The sequence below is a fragment of the Oncorhynchus mykiss genome, chromosome 3, assembly GCF_013265735.2.
Source record: "Oncorhynchus mykiss isolate Arlee chromosome 3, USDA_OmykA_1.1, whole genome shotgun sequence".
NCBI classification, from domain to species: Eukaryota; Metazoa; Chordata; class Actinopteri; order Salmoniformes; family Salmonidae; genus Oncorhynchus; species Oncorhynchus mykiss.
Window position 1 is genome coordinate 44,963,422 of NC_048567.1, and position 22,975 is coordinate 44,986,396.

Below are 22,975 nucleotides of genomic sequence, written 5' to 3' on the forward strand. Positions count from 1 at the left end.
AGTGCCTTCAGAAAGTATTCATACCCCTTGACGTATTCTACATTTTGTGGTGTTACCGCCTGAATTCAAAGTTGATTAAGTAGATATTTTTCTGACCCATTTACAAAAATACCTCATTATGACAAAGTGGCCAATTCAATTGTTTGGACATGTTTTAGAAAGAAACAAAGCTTTCTATATAAGGTCCCACAGTTGACAGTCCATGTCAGAGCAGAAAGTAGGCAAGTCAGTTAAGAACAAATTCTTATTTACAATGACTGCCTACCCCGGCCAAACCCGAACCCTGGTGACACTGGGCCAATTGTGCGCCGCCACATGGGACTCCCAATCACGGCCAATTGTGATATAGCCTGGAATCGAACCAGGGTCTGAGATGCAATGCCTTAGACTGCTGCGCCACTCGGGAGACCCAGATACTATAACATGAAGTCCAAGGAACTGGCCGTAGATCTCCGAAATATAATTGTGAATAGGCATATACCGTATCTGGGGAAGGCTATAAAACTATTTATAAGGTGTTAAAATATTCCAAGAGCACAGTGCTCTCCATCATTGGGAAATTGAAAAAATATGGAATTACCCAGACTCTGCCTAGAGCTGGCCGTTCGACCAAACTGAGCAACCGGGCAAGAAGGACCTTGGTCAGGGAGGTGACCAAGAACCCAGTGACCACTCTGACAGAACTACAGAATTCCTTGGCTGAGATGGGAGAACCTACCAGAAGGACAACAGTCTCTACAGCACTTCACCAATCTGGGCTTTATAGGAGAGTGACCGGGCGGAATCTACTCCTGAGAAAAAGGCACATGGCAGCACGCCTGGAGTTTGCAACAAAATAAAGCAAAAGATCTGTGGTCTGATGAGACATTATTTAAAACAGCCAATTAATGGTGTGTAGTACAAAATTGAAAACTGACATAAAATGAATGGAAAGTATTTTTAACCAATAGGAATATAGCTTTCTGAAATATCGTTTTTTAAAGACAGGTCTTTCATTTCTCTTTATTTACAGAGCTCTATGCACATAAATACATTTACAGTTTAATACTTTTACAACACGATTCTTTAGATAATAGATATAGTTTCATGCCACACTTTGAAGAACTGTAAAGAATATCTATTGAAATGTTTAGATGGAGGAATAATTGTTTATACAATTAAGCTACTCTACCAGCACACAGTGCAAATGTTGAATACTTGGATGGTTATAAAACTGATTTTTTTTAAAAAGAGGCCATTGCAAAGTCTGTTACTCTAAAATGACCTTTGAACCCTGCAATATGTCAGTCCTTGTATCAGTTTGATGAGCCAAGAGCTATTGAATGTGTCATGTCAAAGAAGCTAACACTGGGCTCAAGCATTTCTTCATTGATTTCATCTCAGTTATATGCGTGGGCGTCAAACGTGGACCACTATATGATTTGACGCACTCCCATGACATTCAAGTTTTTAAAAAACTCTGATTATTTTAAAAGATTATATATTGGGGAAATAGCAAAAAAATCCCTAAAATGCTGAAAATTCCCAGGTAAGGCTGTCTAGGCCATGAGACAAGTGTTTTTTTGTCTTTCATCAGTGTGAGGCCCCGCTGATGTTGCTTGAACAGAAACTGCTATTTAAGCAGAAATGATCTAAAGCAGTTCATTGGGCGTATAGATTTAGCTTTAAAAACTGATAACAGTATTATTGTAACCCTCCCATGTGGTTGGTGTTTGCGGCATGTTATTCAGCCAATCCTTGGGCCATCAGACTTCTGTTGTTAGCTCGGAGATCTTGATGTTGACAAACAGAGAAGACAGAGGGATTGCCGTCCCATCTTTGGACAGAAGGTGGATATGGCGATATCCTGTGAAGTGTGGGGAGAGGAGCCAAAAGAAATTCAGCTTGTTGTCATGAAGAACCACTTGGAAACCATCCCTCATACAATAAAATATGTACATTTGTACATTACAGGCTTACATTAAAACACTCAGCAGGGATGTCAAATTCTGACAAGATTCATCAATTGATTTAACCTTTAGCGAGTCAATAGGATCAAATTATTTTGTACAATCATTTAAAGAAAACTGTCATTGGGATTTACCCAGTTGTCCAGACTTCACCCTCAGGTGTAATATGATAAGGTCAATCTTACCTGGCTGAATACAGGTGAAGGGCACAGTGAACTGGCCCATGAAGTCGTTCCTGGAGGACTTGTCATAGTCCTCCACCACAAAACGCACCAGGGCCAACTCAGGGACATGGACGATAAAATTGAGGGTCTCATTCCACAGAGGGTTAAAACCTGTAAGCAGGGGGCAGCAGATTCCAGGTTTTAGACAGCCAAGAGAAGTACAGGGGTTCTATCTAATTGACTAAAACATGGCATGGTGTATCATACTTACGTGTAATAATAATGATAATGCATGCTTTTCTTTTTTTTTACATCAGTAACAGTAGAAAGTTTGGACACACCTACTCATTCAAGGGTTTTTCTTTATTTTGACTATTTTCTACATTGTAGAATAATAGTGAAGACATCAAAACTATGAAATAACACATATGGAATCATGTAGTAACCAAAAAAGTGTTAAACAAAGACAAATAAAGAAAAACCTTTGAATGAGTAGTTGTGTCCAAACTTTTGACTGGTACTGTATATTTTTTAAGTCTTAGTTTATTGGATAGAAGATAGAGGAGAGTTTGCTGAAATAACATTGGGCCGAATTGGAACCCATGCTGCTGCGGTTCATGTGCACTGGAGGAAGCGGCCTAGACCCCCTTAGGCCACAAAGCGGCCTAGACCACTTTAGACCAGGAGTAAGCTGGGTCTGTACAAAGACCCCAATGAATGTGTTTTGACAGTCCTTGAAAGCTGGTCCCTCACCGTTGTTGTCAATGTAACTAGTTTCTTGCTTGGCTTGGTCCTGAAATACTCCGTAGATCTCCACTCTAACCAGAGGGTCAACGATAGAGCCCTCCTTGTGGTTCACCTTTGGTAGCTGCTGCCCACTGATCACCTTATGGACAACACATGCACATAAAAATCAAAACTCAGACAAGGATACATACTCAAAAACATTGCAAATGAAACCGGCAAAACACACTAACTGTACATGCACACAACAAAACACAACAGATAGTTGTTTCTGGACCTGGATAGACAGGCGGAGTGATGTGTAACCATTCCGGTCCTGGGGTCTCTCTGGATCAAAAGAGTCATCATTCCTCATGAAGTCAGGTTTGAGGACGTAGCCGCAGCAGCCGTTCTGACTGAAGAGCCCATCGTTCAGATCCATCTCTGGCCCAGCTGTCTGGAAGTTCAGAGCCACTAAGAGAACATCAAATATATGCATACAGCTCTTTTCACAAATTTGTCACAAAGTGAAGAAGAGTGAGGAGACAACGTGCTTGTAGTCTCTAACTCTCCTTGGCTTGCACCCTGTTTCTCTCCAGACCCATCTACAGGATGTGTTACCTTGCCATTTCGGGCAGTAAACCTTCTCCTTCTTTCTTCCAGCCAGGAAGCAAGCAATGCATGTACGGATGTGTACAGTGTGTTTAGCCAGGCCTAATGTAATGTATATATTAGAAACAACAGGTCTGGGACAGAGAGTGTATAAAAAAAAACAAGCAAAGTTTTACGTTATGTGCTAGCTGGGCTATGCCTGAACTTGCGCAGCTAGCACATAATGTTCCAGGAACATACATTCTGTTCTCAGAACATAAAGAAAACGTCCCATAAAAACCACAAGAAAAACCTTCGTAGCGTTCAAAGAGAACGTTCTAAGAAAGTTATTTAACAACATAGACATTCCGTTCTCAGCATCAACAGAAGTCTCTCTCTATCCTCTATCTTGTGAAGCGTGGACCTCGCACACTAATTGGCCACACCTGATCTTAATGAGTGCTTGTTTTCTTTTGGAATTGGGTTTGTTTGAATAGACTAAAATTAAAAGCTTTGTATGCATGAAAAAAACATGGCATGCTAGCTCCATCCTGGTGGCACATTGGACTAATTCCATAGATAGAGAACAGAAGATTATGGGCTCTATTTTCGGCTGGCATTAAGGCGGCGCTAGCGTCGATCTCATGTTCGTTGGCAATTTCAACCTGTTAAAGCTAGCGCTCTGCTATTTTCAAACTGTTGGCAATTTACCTGTCTTATATCATCTCGCTTGCGCTCAGATGGGAGGGATAGAAATATTTGATATGTTGATATGTATGTTTCCTTAAAAATGTGATCCAAAGTTCTCATTTCAGGCAGGGCTAGTAGGGATATGTAAGACCAACCAAAAGCTGGTTTTATCAGTAACACGGTTGGTTATGGCATGAATTTTGACAGTGGAAAAACACAGCCTATGTAGCCGTGATGCACACTGTCAATGTGCGCATGGAAGAAGAGTTTTAAGAAACATAAAACTATAGTTTTTCCCCCATTTCATTTTATTTGATTGAAAACCAAGCATAGTCTCCCTTCCTCTCAATGAAAGCTGTTTATTTTTGTCTTGACCAATGCAGTCAAGACTGTTGAAAAAGGGCTTGTCTCGTGAGACCACTTGGAAATAAAACTTAATCACCGAAGCTTATTAAAAGAGCTAACGTTCCCTTTTTTATCTTTGTGTTGTAGGCAGGCCTACATTATTATAGCCATGCAGATCCCTCGGTGAATACTGGTGAACCTTGTTTTTAGAAGTTGTTTTCCTGTAACAATTGCTTGTTTTTACGTTTCATATGTTCAAAACCCAAGCCCTCCGTAGGTTACCCTGGGCCAGGGCTGCCCAACCCTCTTTCCTGGAGCTCCACCGTCCAGCGTGTTTTCAGTCCGACCCTAATTTAAAACACCTGATTCTAATTAGCTGCTCAACAAGACATTAACTAGCTGAATCAGATATGTTAAATTAGGGTTGGACTGAAAACCTACAGGACAGGAGATCTCCAGGAAGAGGGTTGGGCAGCCCTGCCCTAGGTCTACTATAATGAAGGCTGGCTCAACAGCAATACGTCTTGTCTTTTTTTATACTGCCGATTTTATTATATTGTAATGACCTGGCTGGATCATAAAGGAACAGTTGTCCAGACATAGGATTGAGTTTACGAATTCACGGCTACTGTTTGGCCGTAGCCCACGCCAAATAAATGAAAGATACCAGTATAAAACAACAGCGACCTGCTCTTGTGGGGAGAAAAAAGGGCTAAAAAAAAAAAGATGGTTCTCTCTTTGTCTTTATATTGGATCCTTGTCCAGCTACAGTGAAAAATGTTGATGTGTGTAAAACCCTCCATAGTCTGTGTAGTTGTAATATTATATGCCCACAGGGAGTCATTATGGTGCCTGTAGCTGTATTGGACATAGCCTATTTAAAAACAAGTTGTTGTTGTGTTTTGTTTATAATTTGATAATTATTTGTTGTCTTTTTAGGCCTTATCAGTAAAGAATGTAATCTTGCCTATTGACAACGTTTTGCATTTCCATGTTCAGCCATAATGCAATTTACAGTAGGCCTAGCCCCAATATCAGTGTGAATGCTACCATTCATAAGTTTGGACACACCTAATCATTCAAGGGTTTTTCTTTTCTTTTCTATTTTCTACATTGTAGAATAGAGAAGACATTAGAACTATGAAATAACACATATGGAATCATGTAGTATCCTAAGAAGTGTTAAACAAATCAAAATATATTTTAGATTCTTAGCCACCCTTGTATAAACACTTTGCACAGCATCACCAGCAAAGAAGGAGAGTGATGTTGCTGCATCAGATGACCTGGCCTCCACAATCCCCCGACTTCCACCCAATTGAGATGGTTTGGGATGAATTTATATTTGATATTCTTCAAAGTAGCCACCCTTTGCCTTGATGACAGCTTTGCACACTCTTGGCATTCCCTCAACCAGCTTCATGAGGAAGTCACCAGGAAAGCATTTCAATTAACAGGTGTGCATTGTTAAAAGTTAATTTGTTGAATTTCTTTCCTTATTATTGCGTTTGAGACAATCAGTTGTGCTGTGACAAGGTAGGGTTGGTATACAGAAGATAGCCCTATATGGTAAAAGACCCAAGTCCATATTATTGGAAGAACAGCTCAAATAAGCAAAGACAAAATGACAGTCCATCATTACTGTAAAGATGGCACCAACTTCTAGTCCTTAGGAAACTTTGCAGTATTTCTTTTAATGTATTATTTCTTACAATGTTAGCCCAGAAAATCTCAAGTGTTGTTACATACAACCGGGAAGAACTATTGGATATTAGAGCGACGTCAACTTACCATCACTACGACCAGGAATGCGATTTTCCTGAAGCGGCTCCTTTCTACGTACCACCTAGGGCATTTGAATTGATTCCAGAGGCTGACCCAAAACAACGCTGCTGGAGAAGAGGTAGACGGAGCAGTCTTCTGGTCAGACTTAGCAGGCGCGCACACCCCCCACCACTTCCGAGTATATTACTCGCTAATGTCCAGTCTCTAGATAACAAGGAAGACAAAATTAAGGCAAGGGTTGCTTTGCAGAGAGACATCAGGGATTGTAACACACTCTGTCTCACGGAAAATCTCTCGGGATATGCTGTCGGAGTTGTTACATACAGGAACTCAAGTCCTTTTGTTCACCTGACCTAAAATTCCACAATCAAATGCCAACTGTATTATCTCCCGAGGGAATTATCCTTGATTATTGTCACACGTGTATATCCCCCCTCAAGCCAATACCACGACAGCCCTCAAGGAACTTCACTGGACTTTACTTCATGCAAACTGGAAACCATATATCCAGAGGCTGCATTTATTATAGCTGGTAATTTTAACAAAGCAAATTTGAGAACAATTCTATCAGCATATTGACTGTAGATCTCGTGCTGGAAAAACACTGGATCACTGCTACTCTAACTTCGGCTCCCCTCCTTGTTCGGGCGGGGTTCTGCGGTTGACGTCACCGGCTTTCTAGCCATGGCCACTCCATTTTTCATTGTTCCATTTGTTTTGTCTTGTTCCCCACACACCTGGTTTACATTCCCTAATCACACTGCATATATACATTCCTCTGTTCCCCCCCATGTCTTTGTGTGGAATTATTTTGTTATGTGTTTAGTGTTATGCGCCAGCCTGGTTTTTCCCCGGGTATTGTGATTTGACCCGTAGTATGTTTATTGTCATACATTTGCATTATTGTGAGTGGTTTTGTGCTGATACACTTTTGCCATTGGCTGGAGGGTCTTTTGTGCTTCTGCCAAATAAAGTGTGCCTGATCACAACTCTCTGCTTTCCTGCACCTAACTTCTCACCAGTAGCGCACAACCTTGACAGTATGCTGTATTTTGTACCATCTATTGCATCTTGCTCTGTCATTGCTCATCCATATATTTATATGTCTATATTCTTATTCCATTCCTTTACTTAGATTTGTGTTTATTAGGTAGATTTTGTGGAATCTTTAGATTACATGTTAGATAGTGCTGCACTGTCGGAACCAGAAGCACACGCATTTTGCTACACTAGCTATAACATCTGCTATCCATGTACACTCCCGTTCATAAGTTTGGTGTCACTTAGAAATGTCCTTGTTTTCCATGAAAACATACATGAAATGAGTTGCAAAATGAATATAAAATATAGTCAAGATGTTGACAAGGTTGTGAATAATGATTTTTAATTGAAATAATAATTGTGTCCTTCAAACTTTGCTTTTGTCAAAGAATCCTCCATTTGCAGCAATTACAGTTTTGCAGACCTTTGGCACTCTAATTGTCAATTTGTTCAGGTAATCTGAAGAGATTTCACCCCATGCTTCCAGAAGCACCTCCCACAAGTTGGACTGGCTTGATGGGCACTTCTTACGTACCATATGGTCAAGCTGCTCCTACAACAGCTCAATAGGGTTGAGATCCGATGACTGTGCTGGCCACTCCATTCAAGACAGAACACCAGCTGACTGCTTCTTCTTAAATAGTTATTGCATAGTTTGGAGCTGTGCTTTGGGTCATTGTACTGTTGTAGGAGGAAATCGGCACCAATTAAGTGCCGTCCACAAGGTATGGCATGGCTTTACAAAACGGAGTGATAGCCTTCCTTCTTCTAGATCCCTTTTACCCTGTACACATCTCAAACTTTACCACCACCAAAGCACCCCCAGACAATCACATTGCCTCCACCATGCTTGACAGATGGCGCCAAGCCCTCCTCCAGCATCTTTCATGTTTTCTGCGTCTCACAAATGTTCTTCTTTGTGATCAGAACACCTCAAACTCAAACTCTGTCCATAACACTCTTTTCCAATCTTCATCTGTCCAGTGTCTGTGTTCTTTTGCCCATCTTAATCTTTTATTTTTTCTTTGCAACTCTGCCTAGAAGGCCAGCATCCCGGAGTCACCTCTTCACTGTTGACGTTGAGACTGGTGTTTTGCGGGTACTATTTAATGAAGCTGCAAGTTTAGGACTTCAAGTGAGGTGTCTATTTCTCTAACTAGACACTCTATTGTACTTGTCTTCTTGTTCAGTTGTGAAACTGGGCCTCCCACACCTCTTTCTAAATTATAAATTATAGATGGGCTAAATTATAGATGGACTATGTACAGGTGCAGTAATCTGTGAGCTGCTCTGACAGCTGGTGCTTAAAGCTAGTGAGGGAGATAAGTGTTTCCAGTTTCAGAGATTTTTGTAGTTCGTTCCAGTCATTGGCAGCAGATAACTGGAAGGACAGGTGGCCAAAGGAGAAATTGGTTTTGGGGGTGACCAGAGAGATATACCTGCTGGTGCGCGTGCTACAGGTGGGTGCTGCTATGGTGACCAGCGAGCTGAGATAAGGAGGGAATTTACCTAGCAGGGTCTCGTAGATGACCTAGAGCCAGTGGGTTTGGCAACGAGTATGAAGCAAGGGTCAGCCAACAAGAGCGTTCAGGTCGCAATGGTGAGTAGTATATGGGGCTTTGGTGACAAAACGGATGGCACTGTGATAGACTGCATCCAATTTATTGAGTAGGGTATTGGAGGCTATTTTGTAAATGACATCGCCGAAGTCGAGGATCAGTAGGATGGTCAGTTTTACGAGGGTATGTTTGGCAGCATGAGTGAAGGATGCTTTGTTGCGAAATAGGAAGCCAATTCTAGATTTAACTTTGGATTGGAGATGTTTGATGTGAGTCTGGAAGGAGAGTTTACAGTCTAACCAGACACCTAGGTATTTGTAGTTGTCCACATATTCTAAGTCAGAACCGTCCATAGTAGTGATGTTGGACAGGCGGGCAGGTGCAGGCAGCAATCAGTTGAAGAGTTGCAGTTGGAGGCCACGGAAGGAGAGTTGTATGGCATTGAAGCTTGTCTGGAGGGTTGATAACACAGTGTCCAAAGAAGGGCCAGAAGGATACAGGATGGTGTCGTCTGCGTAGAGGTGGATCAGAGACTCACCAGCAGCAAGAGCGACATCATTGATGTATACAGAGAAGAGAGTCGGCCCAAAAAAATTGAACCCTGTGGCACCCCCATAGAGACTGCCAGAGGCCCAGACAACAGGCCCTCCGATTTGACACGCTGAACTCTATCAGAGAAGTAACAATCATTTGAGAAACCAAGGCTATCGAGTCTGCCGTGGAGGATTTGGTGATTGACAGAGTCGAAAGCCTTGGCCAGGTCAATGAATATGGCTGCACAGTATTGTTTGTTATCGATGGCGGTTAATAAGATATCATTTAGGACCTTGAGTGTGGCTGAGGTGCACCCATGACCAGCTCTGAAACCAGATTGCATAGCGGAGAAGGTGGTCGGTAATCTGTTTGTTGAATTGGCTTTCGAAGACCTTAGAAAGGCAGGGTAGGATAGATATAGGTCTGTAGCAGTTTGGGTCAAGAGTTTCCCCCCCTTTGAAGAGGGGGATGACCGCAGCTGCTTTCCAATCTTTGGGAATCTCAGATGACACAAAGAGAGGTGGAAAAGGCTAGTAATAGGGGTTGCAACAATTTCGGCAGATAATTTTAGAAAGAAAGGGTCCAGATTGTCGAGCCCGGCTGATTTGTAGGGGTCCAGATTTTGCAGCTCTTTCAGAACATCAGCTGACGGGATTTGGGAGAAGGAGAAATGGGGAAGGCTTGGGCGAGTTGCTGTGGGGGGTGCAGTGCTGTTGACCGGGGTAGGGGTAGGGGTAGCCAGGTGGAAAGCATGGCCATCCGTAGAAATATGCTTATTGAAATTCTCAATTATAGTGGATTTATCGGTGGTGACAGTGTTTCCTATCCTCAATGCAGTGGGCAGCTGGGAGGAGGTGTTCTTATTCTCCATGGACTTTACAGTGTCCCAGAACTTTTTTGAGTTTGTGTTGCAGGAAATGAATTTCTGCTTGAAAAAGCTAGTGCTGGCTTTTCTAACTGCCTGTGTATATTGGTTTCTAGCTTCCCTGAAAAGTTGCATATCACGCTAATGCAGAACGCCATAGGATGTTTTTGTGTTGGTTAAGGGTAGGCAGGTCTGGAGAGAACCAAGGGCTATATCTGTTCCTGGTTCTACATTTCTTGAATGGGGCATGCTTATTTAAGATGGTGAGGAAGGCATTTAAAAAAAATAACCAGGCATCCTCCACTGACGGGATGAGGTCAATATCCTTCCAGGATACCTGGGCCAGGTCGATTAGAAAGGCCTGCTCGCTGAAGTGTTTCAGGGAGCGTTTGACAGTGATGAGTGGAGGTCGTTTGACTGCTGACCCATTACGGATGCAGGCAATGATCACTGAGATCTTGGTTGAAAACAGCAGAGGTGTATTTAGAGGGCAAGATGGTTAGGATGATATCTATGAGGGTGCCCGTGTTTACGGCTTTGGGGTGGTACCTGGTAGGTTCATTGATCATTTGTGTGAGATTGAGGGCATTAGATTGTAGGATGGCTGAGGTGTTAAGCATGTTCCAGTTTAGGTAACCTAGCAGCACGAGCTCTGAAGATAGATGGGGGGCAATCAGTTCACATATGGTGTCCAGAGCACAGCTGGGGGCAGAGGGTGGTCTATAGCAGGCGGCAACAGTGAGAGACTTGTTTTTAGTGAGGTGGATTTTTAAAAATAGAAGTTCAAATTGTTTGGGTACAGACCTGGATAGTAGGACAGAACTCTGCAGACTATCTCTGCAGTAGACTGCAACACCGCCCCCTTTGGCCGTTCTATCTTGTCTGAAAATGTTGTAGTTAAGGATGGAGATTTCAGAGTTTTTGGTGGTCTTCCTAAGCCAGGATTCAGACACGGCTAGAACAATATATTTGGATTTGTTTAACACTTTTTTTTAGTTACTACATGATTCCATGTGTTCTTTCATAGTTTTGATATCTTCACTATTGTTATACTCAAACCCTTGAATGAGTAGGTGTGTCCAAACTTTTGAATGGTTCTGTATATATTTCCATATTGAAGCCATGCAATTACTTAGAACAGTGTGGACTGCGAACAGGTTCAAGTTAACATATTTAGCAAAGATGGGATAGGTCTACATTTTGTCATTTTGCTTCTGCAAGCTATTTAACAAACTATGACGGACTAACATTGGAATTGGAGTTGATTCCAAGGCAATACATAAAAGACCGCAAATACACAACTTGAACCAACCATATATTTAGCCACGGAGCATGTTCTGATTGGCCAGTGAGGGGTCAAGCCTCGACACACATACTTCTTTATTCATCAAAACCCAATCCTTTCGCACCACCACAATCATTATTATTGGTTGTAAAAATAGCTAAATATTCACCCCGAACCTATAGCGCTACCACATTTCTATGTGTCCTATCTGTGCTTGTAGTTCAAAAAAGTTAACCCAAAATAAGCATAAGCAATAACAGTGTTATTAAAAATGTTATTGAAACATTCAATTAAAGTTTTAAGGAAGCCACAAAATAACCTATAATTTTAGTTCTCAAAAGCGTTAATAAAAACTCCAGGGAAAAATTTCAAGGAACCAGAGTAAATGTTCTCAGAACCTCCCTGCAACCTAAAAATAAACATTCCCAGAACAGACAACATTTTTTACTTCCGTTATCAGAACATTTAAAAACATTCAGTTTTACGGGTCAGTAAACGCATGACTTCATTCCCAGAATCAATGGGAAACCGAAACTGCTAGCTTGTTTAAAAACAGATTTACACTACAACATTGACCTGAGTACAAAATGGTTTTAGTGAAGAGGCTCTCACCTATCTGACAGCCTACGTTCCACAGCTCCTGTGGGTTGTAGTTGGAGGAGTCGGTCCTCATGCCACTGGGGTAGACCCTGCTCAGCTGTCTGCTGTTGTGGTGCACAAACTCTGCCCCTGAGAAAGACACAGCCATACAGTGATGCTTTTGTCTATCCCATAACCCAGCGGACCTACAACAGTGAATGGTTGTGAATTCCTAACCAATGATCCTTGGCAATATCGATACATTGTTTGGTATGTAGGTATTGCTAAAATAGTTCAGGGTGCACCTGTGTCCTTTGCAAGTTTCCTGGCCTTGGATTCAGAGAAGGAGGACATCTCGTAGCACTTGGAGTGCAGGCGAGAGTACTCAAAGCTGTGGAAATGAACACTCTTACAGTACACGACCAGATCCGATAGTTCCCTGGAGAACTTGGATTTCTGAAGAGACAGGACGTTACATGTGAGTGAACAAATATCACCTGCTTGGTGGCTATTAATTAAACCATCGCATATCATGATTAGCTGGCAGGTCAAAGCACAGTGTTTATTGCTTGCTTAGTGTGTGATATTTTTTGCAAAATGGCAGAATGTATTGTCAGTAATAATCTAGTAATGTATAAGTGTAATAGTTGGTGCAGATGACTGCAAGAGGTTGCCAGTCGTTCACCTCCATCCATCCATCCTTCCGTCCATCCTAACAGATCCATCCATCCGTCTGTCCATCATCCGTCCGTTCATCCTTCCAGATACATACGTCCAGCCACGTACCTTATCATTGAGACGAAGGGCCTCTGCAGACAGGCTCTTAGGGTCAGCCTCATCTTCGTCGCTGACCTCATCAGTGACCTCATCGGTCAGCGTTTCACTTTCTTCTACGCCGCCAATCTTCTTCGCTTTCAGCAGGACCTTTCCCTTCAGATCCTTGTATGAGTATGCACGAATCCAAGGACACATGCGCGTACGGGCGCACACACACACACACATACACACACACATACATACACACACATGTGTATAGATGACCGTGTATAATAACTGATGCCAATGAATAGATGATGTCATGTATTATACGTAGATGACGCCAAAGGAAATACTGTGCCATGTTTGAATATTATTTTTTTAGTGTCTCAAATCTATTTGAGTGGTCCACAATATGTTTTTGCTTTATTTGTATTTTGTATCGTCAATTATTATATCATTTTGGAGTAACACTTTAATACATTTTTCTAACTAACTTTAGTCTAGCACACACATACACAAACACACACCTCATTGGATATTTATCTCTCTTTTAAGTGCTCTGACTAGAAGAAGAGTATGAAAATCACTGCTCCCAGCATGACTGCTGAATAAAAACCTGAACAAAGTCATAGACAGGAAATCAAATCCTTAGAGAACGTCTTCTCAATTGACTTGATAAATAGTTGACTTGCCTTGTTGAATAAGGGTTACAGTAGAGTAGATAAATAGAATAGAATAGAATAGAATCAACTTTGCTTGCCCAGGGACCCCAACCCAGGCAAATGGGCAACCCAGAGACCCCCATCATATGTTAGCAAAAATAAACACACACATCTTGCCTTATCAGGTGAATGTAATCAAAATGTTCAATTGAATAGATTTGGTAGACAGCTTCATTATCTAGACCTTCCCACTGATCATTGGAGAGGAAGTGTAAACTCTAACACTCCATTAGCTAGAAAGGTATCTTGGCTGCGTAGATTTTTTTTTTGCTGTTGTAAAGCTCATTTTCTGCCCTTCTATACATTTTGCCATGGCTAATGCTTTGTTCCTCTGCTCAAACATTATCACAAAAATCAATGGCATGTGCCCTGAATTTTTCGATTCCTCCTGATTGTCCAGCTTTTATTTGATTGTTAGCTCTCAAAGATGGTATTATTTAAAAATGTGTAAAAATGTATATAGTTCAATATTTTTTATTCATGCATTCTATCTGTTTTTTGTTGTTTTAAGTTGACACTGAAACTTATTTTTCACCCCGAAAATCATCACTTAGATGGCCTTCCTAATAATGTTGTATACAGAAAAAAGCCTGTAATTAGCACCAATGACTGTAATTTCCTCCATATTAAAGGAGATTTTGGTAATGAAGCCATTTATTTACTTCAGTGTCAGCTAGCATGCTAACTGTTCCTATAGACTTCCAATCATTGTGCTAACGCTAGTTAGCATTGGCTTGTGAAAGTACATCTACAGTGCCTTGCGAAAGTATTCGGCCCCCTTGAACTTTGCAACCTTTTGCCACATTTCAGGCTTCAAACATAAAGATATAAAACTGTATTTTTTTGTGAAGAATCAACAACAAGTGGGACACAATCATGAAGTGGAACGACATTTATTGGATATTTCAAACTTTTTTAACAAATCAAAAACTGAAAAATTGGGCGTGCAAAATTATTCAGCCCCCTTAAGTTAATACTTTGTAGCGCCACCTTTTGCTGCGATTACAGCTGTAAGTCGCTTGGGGTATGTCTCTATCAGTTTTGCACATCGAGAGACTGACATTTTTTCCCATTCCTCCTTGCAAAACAGCTCGAGCTCAGTGAGGTTGGATGGAGAGCATTTGTGAACAGCAGTTTTCAGTTCTTTCCACAGATTCTCGATTGGATTCAGGTCTGGACTTTGACTTGGCCATTCTAACACCTGGATATGTTTATTTTTGAACCATTCCATTGTAGATTTTGCTTTATGTTTTGGATCATTGTCTTGTTGGAAGACAAATCTCCGTCCCAGTCTCAGGTCTTTTGCAGACTCCATCAGGTTTTCTTCCAGAATGGTCCTGTATTTGGCTCCATCCATCTTCCCATCAATTTTAACCATCTTCCCTGTCCCTGCTGAAGAAAAGCAGGCCCAAACCATGATGCTGCCACCACCATGTTTGACAGTGGGGATGGTGTGTTCAGCTGTGTTGCTTTTACGCCAAACATAACGTTTTGCATTGTTGCCAAAAAGTTCCATTTTGGTTTCATCTGACCAGAGCACCTTCTTCCACATGTTTGGTGTGTCTCCCAGGTGGCTTGTGGCAAACTTTAAACAACACTTTTTATGGATATCTTTAAGAAATGTCTTTCTTCTTGCCACTCTTCCATAAAAAAGCTGAAAGTTTAGAGGGACGGCCAGGTCTTGGTAGATTTGCAGTGGTCTGATACTCCTTCCATTTCAATATTATCGCTTGCACAGTGCTCCTTGGGATGTTTAAAGCTTGGGAAATCTTTTTGTATCCAAATCCGACTTTAAACTTCTTCACAACAGTATCTCGAACCTGCCTGGTGTGTTCCTTGTTCTTCATGATGCTCTCTGCGCTTTTAACGGACCTCTGAGACTATCACAGTGCAGGTGCATTTATACGGAGACTTGATTACACACAGGTGGATTGTATTTATCATCATTAGTCATTTAGGTCAACATTGGATCATTCAGAGATCCTCACTGAACTTCTGGAGAGAGTTTGCTGCACTGAAAGTAAAGGGGCTGAATAATTTTGCATGCCCAATTTTTCAGTTTTTGATTTGTTAAAAAAGTTTTATATATCCAATAAATGTCGTTCCACCTCATGATTGTGTCCCACTTGTTGTTGATTCTTCACAAAAAAATACAGTTTTATATCTTTATGTTTGAAGCCTGAAATGTGGCAAAAGGTTGCAAAGTTCAAGGGGGCCGAATACTTTCGCAAGGCACTGTAACTTCCTTCATGCTGGACGCAGAGACATAAAAATGGTATCCACAATGGTCCTCTTTTGCAGCTAGCGATAGTAAAATATGTATCTTTCACCACAAAATCCCCAACAAATTACTCCCCCCTCCAAAAAACAAAAATTTGCGGAGCCACTGCAGTACCACCCCGGACCCTGATCAGTGAATTGAAGCGGTCCAGTGTTGGTCTTACCTGAGGAGAGGGCAGCTCTTGGGGAACCAGTCTGTCGAGGGGGGCCCTGAGCAGTGTGTCCCCCAGGATGGTGTCCAGAAGCTGGGCCATGACCCTCTGCTGCTCCATGCTGCAGTGGTTCTCCAGGGACAGGATGACAGGAAACTCAGACACCTAGGACACCGGGAGAGGGGAGAGGGGACGGACGGAATTCCTAAAAGGATGTGTTGAACTTTGACAGTCTTTTTTTTTTTACAGTCGTTCTTCTGAGAAGAGGTGAAGGCTGAAGACAGGATGTTTCATGATGCTGAATACTTGGTTGAAGCAAAAACCAATACAGAAGACAAATGGACAGAACCACTAAGAGACTGGATTAGATTTAGAGTTGTGGATAGAGCTGCCGTGGTCATGGAGGCTACAGTTAATTCAGGTATTGAAGTGCCCACCTTGAAGGCGTACTCCGCCAGTGTGGTGATGACGTCTCTGAAAAGTATCTTGGACGTGAAGGTGTGGCCGTGATAAACAACCGGCTCTCCATTTGGCCCATCCCAACAGTCCACCTCGACGCAACGACAGCCACGCTTCAGAGCCCTGCACACAGACACACTGAGTTCAACAGCAGTGCATATCAAAAGCTGTTTGAACAGTGCCTTACTGCCATGTAAGCTATAAAGGGTTGCAATGCTGAGTGTTTTGTTCCTCACTGGATGTAGGCCTCCTGGCTGCTCTGTCCTCGGAGCTGGTCATCCATCAGGTAGGTGTTGTGGGAGGAGCAGATGAAGTAGTGGCTGAGGGGCTGGCTCATGTCCTGGTGTAGGGCCAGCAGCTGGGGATCCAAGATGGCGCCCTCTGGAGAGACCAGGTACATCTGGAAGCCGTCTATAGACATGGCCCCGTGTTTCTTGGCTGTGAGAAGACATGGGAAGTTCTGTCTTATATAAGTCAAACCAATCAGAAAATGCTCAGTAAACTACATCTCTCTGTTGATTGTGGTCGACAATGACAGTTGATTACAATTGACTATGGTCAGTATAATTGTGGTCAATCATGGTTACTAGTTGAAAAATCTATATATATGGACATACAATATACAATACTTAATATAAGGACAAATATATCTATAAAAAAAATCTTATTGGAACTGTAATGGAAATTTTAATGTTTGTGCTTTTCTTATAACTAATTTCTGTGTTCTATTCATATGCTGTTCTATAAATCAATTTCTGTGTTCATGCAAGTGGCTGACTGTACAAATCCTCGCTTATCAGTAGCTGCAATTTGGCAGTATGACCAGACCTTGTTTGGAGAACAAACGAAAGATATCTCAGTTTAAAGGTTTCAGCTTGGAGAGAAAGAAGCCTTGTAAGGTGTTGGTCTGTCCCATGTTATGAAACAGTATTGGTCGGTCACATGAATAAAACAAAACGGTAATGAATTAATTATGCTAAATCATGCAAATATAACTTGTCTGTGCATAGCCGTATATAAGACAACTGCTGGGTCTGCCCAGGCAGAGCTCCTGATTGACATGTGTACTATGGTTGTAACGCTTCTCGTTGGTGGAAGGAGAGGAGGACCAAGGTGCAGCGTGGTAAGTGTTCATATTATTTAATGAAATATGCAACACTAGACAAAACAACAAACACGACAAACAAACAGTCCTGAAAGGTGAAACCAAACCACTAAACAGGAAACAACCACCCACAAAACACAATGGATTACAGGCTACCTAAATATGGTTCTCAATCAGGGACAACGATTGACAGCTGCCTCTGATTGAGAACCATACCAGGCCAAACACAGAAATAGCAAATCATAGAAAACCTAACATAGACAACCCACCCAACTCATGCCCTGACCATACTAAACAAAGACATAACAAAAGAACTAAGGTCAGAACGTGACAATGGTGCATTGAGTTGGTTGGAACCTCTCCAGCACGCTGACAATAAACAATGATTAATTTAAAATTGGCTTTGAGTGTCCCTGTGTAAGAATTTCCATGACAGAAACCCCCCAAAAAAACTACAAAGTAAAAAAAATAAAAGGGCACAAAAAAACGTACAACATATTTTTTATGAAACATGGCGACTTGTTGACCGACCATTGTGGGCTCTTGTGGTTCACTCAGGTATACTAGGTAATGATCATTGTGGTTGTCATTCATTATGATTGACATTGTCTTAATGAGGCTATTAATGATCTCATTCATATAGTTGATTGTGGTTGACCACAGTTGCACAGTGGTCCTTACCGTTCTCTGAGGGTTCATAGCGGTCAATCAACTCTTGGGCGTGTTCCAGACTCCTCTCCCCCTCCTGCTGCTCCTGCTTCAGGAAGTCCTCCAGCTCAGCGAGGGTTAATATCTGTCCGTCCCGAGAATAGTCCTGGAACACCCGCCACACATCCTCCCTCTTCGTCAGCATCTTATAGAACTGGACAAACTCCTCGTTCTCCAGACAACCGGACTCTGAGTTATCAGCCATCTGGGGGTAAAAGCAAAGAGCAGAATACTTGTCTACTTCAGAGAAAAGGTGTTCCCATTACATTTTATTTTCGATTAGAGTTCTACCACCTTATGATGGTAGACCACTGACGGTGTAGTCACTTACGATGACGTCATAGAAAAGCAACCAATGTTGGGGACAATTCCACCACTTACATCATCCACATTTAACTACTGCTCACTATACTTTAAGGTTGATTACATGTCAAAATCCATGGATTTGCATGTGAGTATATGAGCATATGCCTAAATTCCAAATGAATGGGAAAGATAAGCACCCTCCCATTCATTTGGGATTGACAGACAAATAGCTGGATCTATACAAGAGTTAGCATGGGAGATGGATTCAATTCAAAAGTGAACAGTAGATGATGACGGTAACCTCACCGTGAAAAGGCGAAGAGTGTACTCTTCATTCATGTCCACGTTCATCATCTTCAGCAGTGTGCGCACCTCCTTGAAGTTCATCCGTCCATCTTTGTTTTTATCCGCCTTTTGAAACCAGTCCCAGATCCACCTGAGAAAAAGGAAGACGCTGGCTAAGGGCAACAATTAGTAAGAGTTAAGATAGAATGGAGCAACATTATAGACCCTCATTGGTTTGTATGGTTAATCAATCCGTATGTTGTATTTAATGCTGAGCTTGGAACAAGGATACTGGTCGAGCCTCTCCTTGTCATTCATGCTCTTAGTGTTCTGGATCAGTTTGCGGACACCCCGGATCCAGACCTGCGCCTCGGACGGCGACTCCGCCACCAGGTCCAAGTTGCTGCGGCGACCACGGAACACCAGGGTGAAACAGAGGTCAGCGGGGAACTCATCAGCGATACTTAGCAGGATCTCCGACTGGTGACCCTCGCGCACCACATCCACGTCAGCCACAGAGACTAAGAGAGAACATTAGGCATCATGTGAAGACATACTCAGGCTTTTTCTATGCTAAAGTGATTTCTCAATAGATGGTATGGCCGTTCATTCAACTTTTTATCTACAGTCTGATCAATTCTTATGCTGTCTCCTCCCTGCTTCCTCCACCCACCCAAACCCACACACTTGCAGTACTCACAGGTGGAGTGGCCTGTCCCTGCCCACCTGGACTTGTACCAGATGGTCTGGCCATCCTCCTGCAGGCGGAAGTGCCGCTGCTTCTTCCAAGAGCGAGACTTGACCTTCCTCAACATTGCCCCCGCCTTCATCACCTGGAGGTCCTCATCACCCTGGGCAACTGTGCAGGATCAGGGGTTAGTGGTCAAGGTTGGGGTCAAAAGTCATCTTGACCATCCTTACAAATATAGTCTTAATCAATTTAGACCTCGTATTGTTTCTCTATTCTGGTTAACGGAGATTTTGATCAGAGGAAATTCTCTTAAGAAACCACACGTTTAAAAAAACTTTTGCCTAAAATGACATACCCAAATCTAACTGCCTGTAGCTCAGGACTTGAAGCAAGGATATGCATATTCATGATATCATTTTAAAGGAAACACTTTGAAGTTTGTGGAAATGTTAAATCAATGTCTGAGAAAATAACACATTAGATCTAGTAAAAGATAATACAAAGACAAAAACATGTTTTTTTTTTTTTTTTTGTACAATCATCTTTGAAATGCAAGGTAAAGGCCATAATGTATTATGCCAACCCAGGCACAATTTAGATTTAGGCCACTAAATGGCAGCAGTGTATGTGCAAAGTTTTAGACTGATCCAATGAAACATTGCATTTATGTTCCAAATTTTGTATCAAGACTGCCCAAATGTGCCTAATTGGTTTATTAGTACATTTTCAACTTCATAACTGTGCACTTTCCTCAAACAATAGCATGGTATTATTTCACTGTAATAGCTACTGTAAATTGGACAGTGCAGTTAGATTTAAAATAATTTAAGTGTTCTGCCAATAACAGATATGTCTATGTCCTGGGAAATGTTATTGTTACTTGCAACCTCATGCTAATCACAATAGCCTACGTTAGCTCAACCGTCCCGCGGGGGACCCACCAATCATGTAGAGGTTTTAAATTGTATTATTGCATGATTGATGCAATCTCATGCAACCTTTTAGTATCTGTCAACTTACACAAGCTTTGGGGAGATTCCATTGCTAGCCTTGACACATGCCCGTGGGAATTTCCTGCAAAAAAGAAGACAAAAATAATTGCTGTGATACAAATTGTGCTGTAATAGTGACACAAGTAAAATGATTCCCTCCCTACTTCCTGATCAGTGTGGACATCCATGGCTGAATAATCGATCTAACTGTGTCATCAACATTTTAGCTGGGTTGCATGCAGAGCTCGGAAATCCCATCAGACTTATGCTTTATTTTTCGATCTACTGATTGACTAAGAGGGAGAGGTGTAGAAGATTGACAACCCAAAGCTTGGCATTTCTTACAGTCGGTGTGCCGCATGGACTCAATTAAGTCTAGTGTAGTTTGCACTGCAGAATGCTCAAGCAGTATAGGAGTGAATGCAGTTTAACCAGGACAATACAGAGAATGAACCAGGTGTCTCATTCATGAATCTAAAAAATCGCACCAAAAGTAACAGGTAACTCTCCAATTCAGATGCGAATTCTCAAGTCATATGCCATAACCGAATTGACTCCAACCCTATTCTCTATGTCCCTGTGTTAGTATGACAACTACTTTTGGTGCTGCTATCAAATACAAATGTATTAGCCTTTGGAAGAAAATATATTCCGCACCAATCAACTGTCTAGTTCCCTAGGGAAGAGGTGCTCAACTCCTCACAGAGAGGAAACTCACAAGAACTTATTGTATTGTACACTCCAATCAGTCAAATGTTCCATAAAGGGAGAGTTCTTTTTTGGCTGTAGAATGTCTCCCTTTCCTCACATTGTCATTTTACAACCTTTGTAGAACAATGGCTAATTTTGATTGTATATTTTCTCTTTTTTTTTTACCGTTTACAGCAAGGTAAATTGTTCCATAGTTCAAAATACCACAAAGGCATTTCCTCCCAGCCCCACTGTTAGTTTGTGAGCGAAATATCCACTCCTTCTTCAGCAATACAAGTGTAAATAAAGCATTGTCCCTGAAGTACTGCAAAGAAACTATCTGTTTAATATTTTTTAACAACACCAGTGATGTTTTTGATATGTGGTGTTTGTGAAAAGATGTGAAAGAATAGGAAGAGCTCTCACAAAGCAATCATTTTCATGGACCCCTCCTACACATACAGTACACTCTCATGTGTACACACAAAGTCATACGATTCTAACCAATGAATAAACTTTTATGTTATGTTATTTGGTGGGCCGTTGATAGTGTTTTGGAAATATGACTAATACCCAGCCACGTGCCTGAGAGTATCCACCTGACCACAAACACAGGGAGAGAATCCTGACTCACTGGCAAGTCGGTGTCATACTTTAAATGGGCTACTCACACTAAAACTACTCAAAGTATTAAAGAAACACTGTTTATCAAGTGAAATGGCAGCCTCATCATATGCCCATATGTCTTCACTGTACATTTAATTACAAGCACCCCTTATTATAAACATCTGCGATATATGACCTTCATTGTAAATTAGGCTGTCATTGTAAATAAGAATATGTTCTTAACTGACTTGCCTAGTTAAATAATGGTTAAATTTTAAAATTTCCCCTTTCATGAAAGCTCTGTACTCAACCCTCAATGGGCTGTTGCTACAGTTCAGGAGGAGCTGTGTGAAGAATCCTGTAAACAAATTCAGGTCCACCAGTCTTTTAGCACACATGTAAAATGTGCTTGTGCCATGTAGGGAGGCTGGCTGAAGGACAACAAAGTAGAACCAGCTGCTGTAATATGAGACAGAATAAAAACAGCAACCAGGGGGTAAGATTATAATCAAACCAACAACCGCAACACTAAACCACAACCTGTGCTGAACACATTATGTAGTGTAGGCTATGCCTTTTACAATCAAGATGAGGACAAATAGAATGAGTCAAAGGAGAAGAAATTACACTTACCAAATTGTAGACCTCTCCCTCGGGTCTTTGCCCTGGCCCCGCTGGGGCTGCCACTGCTGTGAAGAGCTCCAGAATAGATTGGGGATGTTTGGTGAGAGAAATCCAGGAAAATGCTACAGGAAAAGGCTCCAGACCAGGATTAGGAAGTGTCAAAGATAGCTGGCCACCCAAAAGAGATAGGGGTCTGGCGGGGGTAGCAGGCCTAGTAGAAAGCTCCAGAACTATGGACGCTTAGGGAGTGTCCCGAGACCACTAGCCAAGCACTGGGCTCAGGAGATGGGGAGTGTCCAGAGGAAAGCTGGCTCAGTGTATATGTCCTCTATGCTCTACTTTGCCTGCTTCATCTGGGAAAAGGTTGCCGCCTTCTGGTACACTCCTCCCCCATCCACCTACCCCCCTCTCCTTCCTTCCCTACCACTCCCTCTCTTTTCCTATTTTCCTACACCCTGATGAGGGCTGTTCAATTTTTCCAAGGCT

General features: G+C 41.9%; 1 protein-coding gene across 2 annotated transcripts; it reads right to left on the reverse strand.

Moving 5' to 3' along the window:
* Positions 1–990: 990 nt before the first annotated feature.
* LOC110520009 (1-phosphatidylinositol 4,5-bisphosphate phosphodiesterase delta-4) lies at positions 991–22,833 on the reverse strand. Of its 2 annotated transcripts, none has more exons than XM_021596962.2 (16): positions 22,499–22,833; positions 20,598–20,651; positions 19,587–19,745; positions 19,179–19,407; positions 18,908–19,037; positions 18,269–18,500; positions 16,719–16,920; positions 16,461–16,620; positions 16,036–16,188; positions 12,897–13,049; positions 12,416–12,566; positions 12,144–12,260; positions 3,135–3,310; positions 2,867–2,999; positions 2,135–2,284; positions 991–1,846 (listed from the first exon to the last, which is right to left on the reverse strand). In XM_021596962.2, exons 2-16 carry the CDS (start codon positions 20,617–20,619, stop codon positions 1,746–1,748), a joined length of 2,268 nt encoding a protein of 755 aa, XP_021452637.2. In that variant the 5' UTR covers positions 20,620–20,651; positions 22,499–22,833; the 3' UTR covers positions 991–1,745. The 2 variants fall into 2 exon arrangements, with proteins under 2 accessions (XP_021452637.2, XP_021452638.2); XM_021596963.2 differs by having other exon boundaries at positions 16,461–16,605; positions 22,499–22,832.
* Between the last annotated feature and the right edge of the window lie 142 nt (positions 22,834–22,975).